Source organism: Crocodylus porosus, unplaced genomic scaffold (assembly GCF_001723895.1).
Source record: "Crocodylus porosus isolate Cpor-Errol unplaced genomic scaffold, CroPor_comp1, whole genome shotgun sequence".
Lineage (NCBI taxonomy): Eukaryota > Metazoa > Chordata > Crocodylia > Crocodylidae > Crocodylus > Crocodylus porosus.
The window spans coordinates 68,789,587-68,803,989 of record NW_017728918.1 but is presented as its reverse complement, the minus strand read 5'-3'; the positions used below and the strand labels follow the sequence as shown (position 1 = coordinate 68,803,989).

The 14,403-nt window shown below is 44.4% G+C and overlaps 1 protein-coding gene across 2 annotated transcripts in view; it reads left to right on the top strand.

The window, feature by feature from the left end:
* The first annotated feature begins 699 nt into the window (after positions 1–699).
* CGA (glycoprotein hormones, alpha polypeptide) overlaps positions 700–14,403 on the top strand; it is a 17,464-nt gene continuing 3,760 nt past the window's right edge. Inside the window, exons 1-2 of one of the 2 annotated variants that reach the window (XM_019537709.1) lie at positions 700–798; positions 12,777–12,883. In XM_019537709.1, the coding sequence (XP_019393254.1) occupies positions 12,784–12,883 (100 nt within the window). In that variant the 5' untranslated portion in view covers positions 700–798; positions 12,777–12,783. Of the gene's footprint in view, positions 799–12,646; positions 12,884–14,403 lie in introns of those variants that run through there. The other variant, XM_019537710.1, reaches the window with a different exon arrangement.

Sequence of the window (14,403 nt, the reverse complement as noted above, 5' to 3'; positions counted from 1 at the left end):
CCAATCCTGCTGACTTCTCTTGTGCAATTTCAAAGGGAATTTTGAGCAAGTTCACAGAACCATATCCTAATATTTTGACATGTTATTATATATAGGTAGCTCCAGAAACTAGAATAGATCTCTTCAAAAACCATCTTCTTATCTTTAAAATAGATAATCCTTTCTATTTTTACCCATGCATTCATTCCATATGTCCTTTCATTTAATTCCAATAGAGATTATTCCTTTTAACGCTTGTACTGATCTTTTTTGTTTTGTATTGTACTATTTTCTATTAAAATAATATTACAAATGGGAAATGTATTATGGTTTTTAAAAAGAGAAAACTATTCCCTTCCCAGTTTAAGAAGCTTTTAGAAATCTGTGCAACTCTTCTTTTTTCAAAAAGGACTGTGTTTACTGAAAAACAGCAACAGATTGCAAGATCCTTGATATGAATGTCCTCATGAAAATCACCTGAAAAACAGCACTGGGCTCATATGCCCACAAGCTGACCTTCCTCTCATTACACAAAAAAGTGCTCTGTTTGAAAGTCAAGTACGAGATAAGATCAACATGACAGAATGGTAATTACGTTAAGTAATATTCAGTCATTATGCAAAATGTACAGTTGATCCGATGGCTTAGGTGTAGGCAGAAAATGCCATCTACTTTACTAGTATAAAAGAAATGGCCAACTTTTTCTTCCCATTCTGACAGAAAGGTACATCTTAGCTCCAGGAACGGTGCACAGAAACTACAAGCATCATTCAGATTCTGAGTCATCTGTTCTTATCTCATTGAACAAACTGAAGTAAGGTAGTCTCTTTAATTCTAATTGCTATGACAAAGGAAAAGTTCATATATTTGTCTAAATATTTATTTTTCTTTTCAGAGTTCTTATAGGCAAAGATTTGTCCAAAGAGTTGAGTTGAAAAGGAGGGTTGAGAAGGAGGGTTGTACTGGTATAGATTGGATGGAGAGGTTAGTTCCAAAACTCTATTGAGCTTTTACATCTGAATTCTTATATGTTGTGACCAATGATCCCAGGCATAGTTGATATTTTGGCAGTAACCATGGGTTACTTATTTATTTAAGTCATAGGAATTCCTTTTTTGTATCAAACATTGACTGTTATAGAGGTTTTGGTATTGAAGCATGTTCTAAAATTGACATTCATAATTTAAAAGAGAATTTTGGTTATGATTCCATGTACTTAAGATGAAAATGTGACTCACCTTTACATTCTATTTTCAGGCAGTTATTAAGCTCTAGCTTTTTCATATTAAGTCATAAATTCTAAAGTCACAGTAAAAAAATCTGGAAATAAATGAATAGAAAAGTGAATTTCAATTTGGATAGTGTCAAGTGCTGTGAAATCACAGTCAGTATATGTAAAAAGGTACAGTGATAATCCCATGCTAAAATATATGAACTATGAAATGAAAATGATTATTTACAGTCATTTCAAGGCAAGTCCATGAGGCAAAGTGCACTGGCAGGTTTGTGCAAGATGAGCTCTTTAAGTGGAACTTGACACAGTGGAACAGGAAATCCAATGTGCACTTGATTTGAAGAGCACTTTGCATATTCAGTTGATCAGTTAAGTGAATGGCTTGTCTATGGAACCAGTGGCGATGCATAAGGGGTGCACAGGGGTGCATGTGCACCCCCTGAGAGTACTGGTGCACTCCCTAACTGGCCGTGCTCACTGCTTAGGCAATGGGCAGGGGGAGGGTAGGGGGGAACACTGGTGCCCCCCTGCAAGCGCTGGCTAGGGAGTGGAGAGCCATGGCACTCCCAGAAGAGGCTGCAGTGATCGGCCAGCTGTCTCATGATCGGCAACTGGGGGACACCCCCCCCAGCCAGTGGGATCAGCTGTGTGGGGACCCCCCTGTCAGTCAGATTGGCTGTGGGGGACCCCCACGGTTACTGACTGGTTGCTGGAGGAGGGGGGCACATGCCCCCTTGACTAAGACGGCACCAGTCGCCCATGTATGGAACAGGTTGCAAAGAAACCTTGTGACTTTCAAAACAAGAACTACAAATGCAATATATTATACCACAGTGATCCCAAAGTGTTGCCAAAACATACGCAGCCTATAATGTCCCATTACCTTTTAGAATAATAACAATTAATGTTCACAATAAGTCAAAAGTAAAAGTTCCCCTTGACTTGCTGGTAAAACTAGATGAGTGAATATGGATAGCAGCTAACAGGTTTGACAGTCTGGTCACTGCCATAAAGCCAAACAAGCAGAAGTGCTTCCATATGAAATTCAGTGTAACAACAAGAGTCCACAACCTGAGCAAAAGTGGTGGTAGGGTTGGCAGCAGGAGCCAGGCTGGTTGTGACAGCTATTGGAGAGGGCTGGCAGCAGCTGCTGTTTTTGCACCATCTTTAAGTGGGTGCTTGGGGATGGTGCTCAGCTGCTTGTTACATTACTACTATAGGAACATTTGACAAGATTAAATCTAGGAGTCAAAATGCAAGATAATAACTCTCTTTTTTTAATAGAAGTTGAGGTAGGCTAGATGCAGAGGAAGACCTGCAAAACTGTACTTTGCCAGTTCCTGTTAGAGGAGGTCTGTTTAGAAAGCTTCCCCTTGCAACTGCCTCCACACCTGTTCTGTCCGGAGACATAAGGGTCTGTACCTTTCAGAAAATCTTTGTGCAAAGATGTACCTCAGGGATGGCCAGTCCCTGGCGCAGGTGCCACAAGTGGCACAGGTGACTGCTGTGCATGGTATGAGAGTCCAGGGACTCAGTAAAGGGAGGCATTTGGATGGAGACAGGGAGCAGGTCCCTTCACGGAGATGAGTGGGGGCAGGATGCGGCTGTGAGAGAAGGTGCCAGGTGTCATCCCCAAGAACCAGGTTCATGCTTCCCTGACCCTTCAGCCGCTACTGATTTCAGGGCTTTGAAGTCTTACCACAGAAAATGATCTTGAATTTGTAGAAAGGCTTGTCAAAGCATCAGTATGGCTGATATTTTACTGAGGAGCCTTACTGATCATCCAAATATCCACTTTGCACAGAAAGAGGTCCAAACAGAAACAGTAGATCCAAACTACCCTCCCTACTCCAGTTCCTGAATTTTGGGGACGATCTTGGTTGTATGAAGCCTTTACCTTTTTAATTCACTGAACAAGAACACCTAATAAGAGCAGCTGTAAGCTTTGAGTAACTTCACATTCAAATCCAGATTGAATTTTTGGGGTGTTTTTTTGGATGGTAATGTTTTTTCTTCCTTTTTATCCTTTGCAATTTCTCAGATTTTAAGTAAGTGAGCCATATTTACAATTAGTGTTATAAATGTACTAGGTTTAATTAGCCATGTATAAACTGGGACAGAGATTGACAAATACAGACATGGGTGGATCTAGAGTTTTGAAAAGCTGGGGTGCAGGTGGTGTGGCGCATCACCACATAACACAACACATTTTGCTTTAGTGAAAGGGAAACTACAAGGTTTAAAAATATGTTTGGGGCCTAGCACTATATTATTCTATTTAAGATCAAAGCAAAAACATATATACTTTTATTGGAAAGTGCATTAATTTGCTAGATGATATATAAAGTTTAAAAAACATAAAATCTAGGCAAAAATAGTAAAAAGCTATTGTTTCACTGGTTCTGTTATTATTGTTAAATATGCATCTCTTATTCCAATTCATAAAGCAAAATCTAGCTTTCTTGAGCTTCTTGATAGTGTCACGCATACTTTACTGGCAGCCATTTTATTAACTCATTTTAATATTAACTCATTAACCTGAGTTAATATTAGTACACCTGAGTTAAGGTTTTTAGCTAGAGCTAAAAATTGTCTTCAGCATTGTCAGATATAAACAAGACATTACCAGGAATGGCTAACAGAGCAAAACTGAAGGACTGGTTTGCATGGTGGAACATCAAGACCATTAAAAGGAGAGTGGGTCATTAACGCCTGTGGAGTGAAGAGCGATTTGCAGGAATCACGAAGATGACAAGGAGCCACAAAGCCAATTCATTCCCTCAGCACTGCCTGAATAGGAGTGCCACTGCCCTTTGCAGCCAGATGATTTTAAATTTAGGAGGAGCAGGTATCAAAGGTGGCCACTGCACCACTGCACTCCCCCTGGATCCATCCCTGAATACAGGTACATTGATAATTTTGTGATATATTCAGTGAACATATTTGCTTAGTTACAATCTGTGCATTTCTCCCAGACACTAATGGGTTAGAGATTTTAGCTAGCTGAGCAATTTTCCGGAGGTAAGAGTCCATGTTGTTCGTCTAAGAGGGGCAGACCATGTCTGTGTTACCTCCCTTTGAGCCTGGAAGTGTTGCCAGGAAACTAGCCCAGTTCATTCACTCTTACCACACTGTGCCCAAGTCTGCCATTTAGGCAGAGTAGGCAACTCTGATTAGGATGGTGGTCAGCACGTGCCAACTACAGGTTTAAGCTATTGCAGATGAATCAGTGCATGGTAGCATCACCTGCTACAGGCCACCACACAGTTGACACAGTCTTGCTGCCTGTGTGTAGGCATTTGCATTGGTGTGCCGTCTTTCCATAAGCAAGCAACAGAGGTGGGCGCATAACCTGAGATTCATAGCATTGCAAGTCACTTCTGCGCTATGTTTGTATTCACAGGATGTTGTAGGGTAACAGCAACTTGTTTGCCTGCTTTGGGGACTGTGAGAGGAAATGGTCTAGGGCAGGACCAAATGTCCTCCTGGTCACACCAAAGTCAGTTTTGATGGTGGCAGAACGAGGCTTCCCTGATCTCATTTGGAACATGTACAGAACAAAAACTTTTATTTTATTATTGTCTAAGAATAGACCAAAATAAGATAATCAATAAAACAGCTCCTGCATTAGTAGGAGAATGACTTAGCATGAAGAGGGATGTGATTGGTAAGTGCTTTTAAGGATTGTGCTATCTCATGTTACATTGACTTGAGCTGTGGCCAAAGAGCTGTTTACTTTTGCATTAAAAATGCTACTGTGTTCTGCTACTGTATGCAACCTGCTCACTGCATTGTTTTTCTATGTGTCTAACATTTTAGGCAGTGTAGTTGGGAGATGGCAGAACTCATTTGCTTTTTGCTAAAAGAATTACTGCAGAGGTATAGCACCTGTAGCTGGCATTCATGCCATTTGCACATGCCCTGGATTTTTGGTGCCTTCTCCAGACACTTTTTTCCAGGAACCTGTGCTCCTCTCTCCAAATACCGTACAAGTTTTCACATCTTTCTTCCTAACAGTTTTTGGTAACAACTACCAACTTTCCTCCTAGAAATTTACTGTGTCTTTTATGTACCATTTGTTGACTTGCTGGGCCCAAAGTTTGGTAGTACACAGCCAACTGTAGTGAACTAATTTTTGCCACCATCTCATTGTGGTAGTCAGCCATTCCTCCATCCTGCAATAGACTATTCCTGAGCAGCAGATTCTGGGGTCTGTGCTAGTCTACTACCCTGTCTCTGGTAGTAAGCAGGACTGCCTGATGTTTTCCCTGATCCCTACCGGTCCATATGGCTTTTGCCAACAGTGTCTTATCTGACTCTGCCTTGTGGCTGCTCTCTAGATTACCCAGGAGGAGACATGTTGTGCTCAAGTTCCCTTTTGGTGTGGAACCTTTTCAATTCTTCTGCAGTGCCCTGCAGTCCACCGTCTAAGCAGATATACCATACTTGGAAACATGTGCCTTCAGTTGCCTGATTGCTGGTTTTTTTAGCGTTCTCCAGACGGACTTTCTGTTTCGCAGAGACTGGTTGAGGAATCCACAATAATCGGTTAGTTCCAGTCATTAAAAATTAACAAACTAGTTTCAATTTATTTCTATGGTTAGGTTAAGAATTTACAAGACTGAAGAGTTGCCTTCTGCTATTGATCATTTTAGTCTTTGCACATGCTTCATTGTTCCATGTGCCTTCTTCATTGGGTGTTTGTGGCTTAACAGTAAGCACAGTCCCTTGTTTATATCAGATATCCCTTTACACTCAGGCATGACCATGTATGCAGCTCATGGTATCAGCTGGGATTACTCCTCAGTCCCCTTTAAACACAATCCCAATTCACTCTTATGCTGCACATGACAATGCAAGACAAGTCTGCCATATCCTTGTTCTTTTTGAGCTGAGGCATGAACTGTTCTGCCTGTAGCACTCCCTCCTGTTTGGTGCATTGCTGGTTTCCCATTGAACAGGTAATAGTGCTTTAGCAGGTTAACGTCTTAGTCTTCTGTTCCACGGAGCCATCTTGCAGTCAGATGTTTGGTTCCTTGGGGACAAATAGCAGCAGTGCACCTTGTGCTGCAGCTACCTGTCCCTGGGGAACGCCTGTGCCATGAACACTTTGGCAATTTACCCTGGGGGCCCCTTACCTGGGGTCCTGGGGGCCTCCTGGGGCTGCAGTCACAGTGATCTTGCCAGGTGGAGTCTGGCTGGCAGCTGCAGCGTGGCTCCAGGTGTCCCGGTTCCACTTTTCAGTGACAGGTGCTACTTGTGTGTGCACTGCTTCGGTTTTTTTTCCTATGGTTTTTTTGACTCCTGGATATTCAGTGGTCAAAGAAACCTGCAGAAAAAAAAACCTGGAGCAGTGCACACATGGGCAGCTCGCCCTTGTAGTGTGGATAACAACTGACTGTGCAGTATGTGGTCCTGCAGGCGTGTTTGCAGCGCCACCTACCACATGACTGTGCATGTCTAGATGCCCCCTGGGAGGCATGTCCCACTCTACCATGTCTGCCAACATGGGTGACTTTCCCAGGCAGTGTCTTATCTTCATATTATAGGGTGGGAGTTTTAGTTATGTGCACTCAGCATGTAACTAGATTTTTGGATGAACTTAGCAATGGCTTTTTCATGAAATGTTCTGATGGCCCATCAATTTAGGACCCCCGTTTTGTCTACACACCCCCTCTGGCAATGGCAAGTAGTAGATGCTTTAGAACAGGGATGTCAAAAGCACCCTGCCCCTGGGCCAAGTCCAGAACACAGGGCTCCTTGTGGCTTGGATCTGGATGCAGTGGTGAGGTGAGTGGCAGCGGCAGCAGGGTGAGTGGTAGGCTATGTAGAGTGGTGGTATTTAATAGAGCAGTTGCTTTCAATGTGCTGCCATCATGCATGCCAAAGAGAGCTCTGTGCCTCAGAGTTAGGCAACAGACCCAGTCCTCGCTTGCCCTGCTTCTGAACTCCTGGCCCCTCTGTCAGTCCCAGACTGAATTTGACTTGTGGCCCATAACTCTGACACTCCTGCTTTAGAGAGAGAGTATATATACAGGACATGATTAGTGTAACCCATCCCCTATCATACCGTCTGAGGCATTACCGACTGCTGGTTTAGGGATGGCAAAGAATGTAGTCATGACTCTTCAAATTAATAGTTCTCAGTGGACCTGTCCATCATTCATTTGTCTAATCCCCTTTTGAACCTGACTATACTATCTACCTCTACAACCTCCTGTGCCAATGACTTCCACAAATTAGCTATGCATGGTGTAAAGAAGCATTTCCTCTTGTTTTAAATTTGTCTCTTGTTTCAATGGGTGCTGCTCATCTTTGTATTCTCTATTCACTTTTATCTATACCCTACATGATTTTATAGGTTGCTATCATATTTTGCCTCAGCCTTCTCCTTTCCAAACTGAAGAGTCTCAGTCTTCCTTGCAGTCCCTTGCAATTGGATCTGCTAGTACAGATTCCTATTGTGGCACTTAAGCCCATTAAAGTCAATGGGGTTCTGTGAAGTTGCATGAATCTATTTTAGATGATCTTTTTGCAAGACTTGAACCTTAGTGTATGTTTATACTGAAATCTCTAAAGTGTCTTCATTACATGGAGACATGCCTGCCCCAGCTATAAATTAGATAGGTTTGTTAGTGCCAGTGGTGTAGGTGCAGCCGTATGGATTTAATGCAGACTACAAAATCCTCACAAGAATAACTTGGATTACAGTTATACAAATACTTAGATCATTAGCCAGCCTTTTAAAGTCTTTTTCTTACTAACAGCACAAAGTTTATTATAGGGCATTGTGTGGTTCTCACACAGGGAAGGCTTGATGGGATGTTCTTGTGGACTTGATATCTAATACAGGTTTCCTGTAGCTTCATACAATTGGATTTGATGGTCCAGGTGGTATCTTCCAGGCCTGTAAACCTATGGTTCTATCCTGGATATATATATGCTTCTTTGTAGTCAGTATGAGATACTTTGCTGTTGGACACTGATAGCATTGTAGACTTACTCTTGGTGTGAATGCATGATGGTGGATCAGTTTGTGGATGTAAGGGTGGATCTACACATCACTCTACAACAATGTAGTGATGCACAACATTGCGCGCTACTGTGACATAGTGATCACGTGGGCCTATATGTGATTGGCAGCTATGTTGCCGTAGCGGTGCACTCCCCAGTTTGTGGATGTAAGAGTGTGTTGACACTTCACTCTGTGGTGATGTAACAATGTGCAATGTTGCCATATAGCACACTATTGTGATGTGGTGATCATGTGGGTCTACATGTGCTTGGCAGCTATGCTGCCATAACGGCGCACTCCCCTGGTATAGCATGCCTCTACGGCAATGTAGTGGCAAAATCTAACCATGCTTGGCATGCACAGCATGGTACGGGCAGTTACTGTACCACACTTTAGAACTTCCAAAAAGAAGTACCAAAGCATGGCGCTGTAGCAATGTCGCCATATGGCGATATGTAGACATGCCCCAAGAGTCATTGAAAACGCTCTGACAGGATCATCTACAATAGCAATGAAGTTGTAGTTTATTTGGTGCGTCAATCATAAAGAGACCTGAAATAAAATCCTTATGTTGAGCCATGGTTGAGTCCTATTAGACAAAAGAGCACTACCTGTATTTACTTTCTATACAGACTGCACTGGATGTGGAATTTAATACTTAGCTCTTCTTCTATAATGCTTTTTTCCATGGACCCAATTATCTCATCACAGGATATAAATTATTTCCATTCTCTTCAAAAAGAAGAAGCTAGGTTTATCCGGTGGAGAATGTTATTTTTAAATGTAAACGTCTGTTAAAGCTTGTTTTCTGGGAGTGTGGAGCAAAAAAAAACTTTAGGTAGAATGGATGTCTTTTAATAGAATAGGGAATCAAAAATAAAACTTTTGAGAAGATTATAGACTTCATACCAAAGGCACTGTGTTTAAAGCCAGGGGTAGGCAATTATTTTGGCTGGAGGGCCTCTTAACAACTTTTGGTGAGCTGATGAGGGCTGCGAGGGTAGCCCTGCCCTTTGACAGATGCCCTGCCCTCTGATTGCTATCTTGGGACTGGAAGTCCCACCCCTAACCCCTGACCTGTGCACTGGAAATCCCTCCCCTCACCCCCAGAAGTACACATTTTGGGAGGGGGGGTTGTCATCTTGGAACTGGAAAACAAACAAATCATATACTAAAAATCAAACATCTACTAATTTTAATTTTATTAAAAAAAATCTGTGTCCTGATTTATGTGCATTTGCATAATGTATATTAGTGCTTCCCAATTTTTTTCTCAGTGTAAACCCATTTATGACCCATTTTCCTCAGCATAGCCCCTCACTCCCAACCCACAGCCCCCTACCACCCCAGGCGCCTCTCATTCCCCACTTACAGCCCCCCACCCCCAGATGTCCTAGGGGCAGGGCCCACAGCCCCTTCCCGCCTCTGCCCCAGTAGTGCCTATGCCCTGGCTGCCACCTGTGGGAGGCGGCAGCTGCTGCGACCGGAGTAGAGTGCAGAGCTTGGCTTTCCAACCCATTCATTCCCCCATGGGCAGCCCTGCCAGAGTGGAGCCCATAGGGGAAGAGGATGTGGGCTGCCTCCTGCAGGCTTGGGGGTCCCTGTCCTGATGCCCTCTCCTAGGAGGCTCCATAGCCCCGTGGGCAGGACCTGGCATGGGAGGGAGTGAGTGCTGTGCTGTGCCACCATGGTTGCCAAGCTGCAGTAACCCCTGCTCACCCAGCAGCAGTGTGGGCACAATGTTATACCGCCAGTGCTGCCATGCCTCACCTTGGTGGCCATGGTGGTTCAGCACTCACTCTCACAATGGGACCCACCCGTTGGGCCACAGAGGTGGTTGCTGCCCAGAACTGGGATGGCCTGGCTGCAGTCCTGCACCTGCTGTTGGCACAGAAATCCCAGGGGGCATGTTTATCATTACCCTATCTGCTGATGTTGTGACCCCATTTGGGGTTGTGATCCTCAGCTTGGGAGCTGCTGATGTATATAGAGGCGATTCCATAATAGCTCAAAATAGAGCCTGACTTTTGTGTATTGTGTGTGGTTGGAGGCTGGGTGTGGGGGTGTGTGTGGGATGTATGTGTGTGTGTGTGTGAATTTGTGAAGGGGCAGGGCAGGTGTGGGGGGTGTTAGGGGATGTGAATGGGTATGAGTTTTGTGGGGAGAGGGTGGGTGTGTGCAGGTATCTGTGGGGTCTGTAGGGGATGTGGGAATGTGTGTGTGTGGGGGGGGGGTTTGTGGGTGGGTGTGGGCCCCTCCACCACATGCCTCTCACTAGTGGTGCATAGCCTCCAGCACCAGAGGCAGTAGCAACAACAGGTGGTGGGCCCTCAGGATGCTCATGGCCTATGGCAGGCAGAACCCCTTGGTGGTACGCAGTTCTGACTGAATCCTGGGAGTCCAGCAGGGAGCCGCATATGGAGGCACAGAGCAGCCCGGTCCAGCCCAACTGTGTGCAGCTCCCACCTGCAATGCTAGGAGCACCATATAAAGGCATGCAGCCAGCCTGGCCTGGCCTGGTGGTTCATGCTCCTGACTGCAGTGCTAGGACCTACACAATGTGACATGGAGCCAGCCCAGCCAGCCCAATGGTATGTGACTTCCCATGGCTCCCAGTCCATGTGGCATTGGGCTGGATGGGCTCTGTGCTGCCAGGTGCACCTCCTGGCACTCCTTCTGGGAGCTGCATACCATTGGGCCAACCAGGCTTGCTCTGTGCCAGCACATGGGGCTCCTGGCACAACAGCTGGGAGCTCATGTTACTGGGCCAGGCTGGGCTGACTCCGTGCCTGCATTTGGTGCTCCTGGTACTGTAGGCAGGAGCTCCCCTCCTCACTCATCAGTTGTTGAGTCATGTGGCATCATGTTTGGTGCCTCCACGTGGAGCTCCCAGCTGGAGTGTCAGGAGCCCCACAGAGGTGGAGGCACACAGCCTGCCCAGTCTGATGGTGTGTGACTTCTGAAAACCCGTGCCTCCTGCCAGCTTTTAGAGGGGCAGCCATGGGCCAGTAGTAATCGGTCTTTGGAGGGGCCCTGCAGGCTTAATAGAACGGCTTGGCAGACCGGATCCAGCTTGAAGGCCATATTTTACCCATTCCTGGTTTAAAAGAACCAGCTGATATACAATGGCTAAAATGATCCATATTCTAAATTATGAACCAACAATTCTGATTAACAGAGTTCCAATTTTAACTCTCATCATTAGTTCACCTAATGTTCAATGCTCCTGATATTTGAAGAAATGTGTGAGGCTCACACATTTCAGATGGACCCAGTTCTGATCTTTTCTGACTTTCAGCAAGAAAACATTCTTCTGGATTTTGTCACATGAACATAGAAATTGCTGTATTGAATTAAAGCTATGGTCCACTTTCTCCCATGTAAAATATAATGGTAGCCAGACAAGATGCTTTGGAGAATGATCCAGGAAACTCTGCAGTAAAAAAAAGTTTTTTGCTGCTTCCATTTATAATGCTTACTAGCACAGCAGACTTGAAGTTAGGATAGAAAGAGAACTGAGGCTTCATTTTCTTGCTTTATGAAGGCTTTATTTAAAAAAAAAAAGAGATAAGCAACACATTTGGAGGGATAATCTGTGCTACACTTCTAACATAACTCATGGCCTAGGGAGAGCAGGCTATGGCTGCTTTCAACTGCCCTCCTGATCCTGGGTTGCTCAAGAAATAATAGAATAGTAGGACTGGAAGGGACCTGTAAGATCATCAAGTCCGGTCCCCTGCCATGGACAGGAGGTAATTGGGCTCAAACGAGCTCAAATGAGGTGCTTGTCCAGACAACTCTTGAACACAGAGGGGGATGGAGGAGGGATGGAGCGGATGAAGAGATCTCCAGTATAATGTGGATATCGCGGGGGGCTTTTGAAGTGATGGAAACATCCCTATGCTGCCTGATGGGGCCACATTACCTCCCGTTTCTGCTATATGTGCTCTATTTGTGCACTGCATCACTCCCACCTCCCCAACATGCTCCAAACCTCATAGCCAGAATGCCACCTATGCCTGGACTTGTGACAGGGTACTAGGGGAACCCTTTCTCAGTTGGACACAGAGTTTTTAGGGTCCCTCTAGGATGATCTGGCCCTTTGTAAAGGGACCAGAGAATGGGCGAGGATGTGTATCTCAGCCTGAGAGTTTATACACTAATTACACCATTATTTTACTTGAAAATCATGAACAGGTTTCTTTTCTTGGATGGTAGCTTTTGCTGCTTCTTTTTTTCTTCCATTGCCATTTGCTGGCTTCCCTTAACCTACTAAAAATATCAGACAATAATATATTTTATATTATATGTGCTCTAGCTACGTTACCATACTTAAAAGTATATTAATATATTAGTCATATAATGTATTATTGTTGTTGCTTTTGCTTCATTATTATTCTTATTCCCAAAAGGCTGTAGAAAGAACATCAATGCACTACATTTGCAGTTTCTAATCATGCTTCTAAGTTGTCTCTGTAGCCAATACTGTATGCAATGACAATAAAGCAAGCAAGTCACATTAATCCTGTTTTTTGTCTGTATTTGCAGAAGAATTATGGATTACTATGGCAAGTATGCAGCTGTCACTCTGGCTGTGTTGTCAGTATTTCTGCATATTCTTCATTCTTTCCCAGATGGAGAGTTCCTCATGCAGGGTGAGCTACCTTGGGAAAAACAATAAAAACATAAGATGTGTATCAATAAAAAACGTTAATTAAACCTTCATGCACTGTATAAATATGATCATAAAATTCATCTGTCAGATGCATTTCTTGGCATGACACTCTTTGATATGAACCTAAAACGAAAACAGCATCTTATATCTTTATTTAAATGTCACTATGCTCATTTCATCTTACATAAAGAAATCTCTTATTATATTGTTTATCCCAGAGTTCAACAAACAGAAAATTCTCCTTGTTCAGCTGCAACTCAATCTTTTTTTTCATTTTATGAAACATACCCTATCTTTTTATTGACTTTAGCAAGTTTCATTTTGTGACCCCTAGTTCTTGTATTGAGAGAGAGTAACTAATAAATCCCTATTTACTTTCTTTTCATCATTTAGTATTTTGTAAATCCCGACCATGCCCCCTCTCAAGTATCTGTTTTTAAAATTGAATAGGCCCAGCCTCTTTAGTTTCTCCTCATATAGAAACCAAGCAGGACTGGCAACAGCATTTTAAGAGTGGGGCTTTTGTGGCTCAGAGGGTTGAGCGCTCAAGTGGGGAAAAGACAGCTGCAAGGGCCATTAGGGAGAAGCCGTGGCTGGCAAGCAGTGAAAGGTGGAAGAGGCAAGGTTCCTGTAGTGGCCAGTAACATTGTCCTAAGGGGGTTGGATTAAGAAAAGATTTCAGCCAAAGGGCAGGCAGTTGGCAGGGCTGCAGGGAATGAGTAAGCCCTGTACTTGGGCTGGGTAATAAGTCTTGCTAGCTGGAAAGGGAGGGGCACTGTAGTCCTCTAGAGGGGGCACTCTAGCTCTGGCTGGGTAGGAGGCAGAGCTCCCAGGTGGGTCAGGGCAATGCCTGTAGGTACAGGAAGGGAGACTCTAGAGGCAGTGTTTTTTCCTTGAGTGGACCCAGAAGGGGGAAGATCTAAGCTCATGTTCTTGGGGGCCCGGGAGTCTGGAACCTAGACTGTGGGGCTTCAAGCCTTAGCCATGCAGCTGCTGCTGCTTAGAAGCTGAGCCCAGAAAAGAGGCCTATGGCTGAAGGTAGCAGCCAGAGGAAGTAGGCCAAGACCAAGAGGGCTGAGGTCTAGATAAATACAAAGGATGGAGCAAAGGTGACCCAAAAGGACATTACTACTCCAAGGCTCGGGATACCTCCTATAGAAATAGTTATTCCATCAAGGCATGGCAGAGGAGACATGGAAGAGCTTCCATTGCAGGTGGTATGGGAGAGTTGGAGTTCAGGCAGGCTACCACCTGGCACAGCTAGTTTTGTTACATCTCGATACCACTGATTATCCATGTTGCTTTCCTCTGTACCTTCTCAAGTTCTTCTATATCATTTTTGAACCCCCAACGCAGAAACCTGGGAACATAAATTGTAACTGGGTGTTCTAATGTGAAAAAACACCCAGTGGGGTAGAGGGGCGCGGGATGCAGGTGTGGCTACACTGGGAGCGGGGGCTCTGCCCTGCTGCCACTTGCCCCCTTCCACCCGGAGCAAGC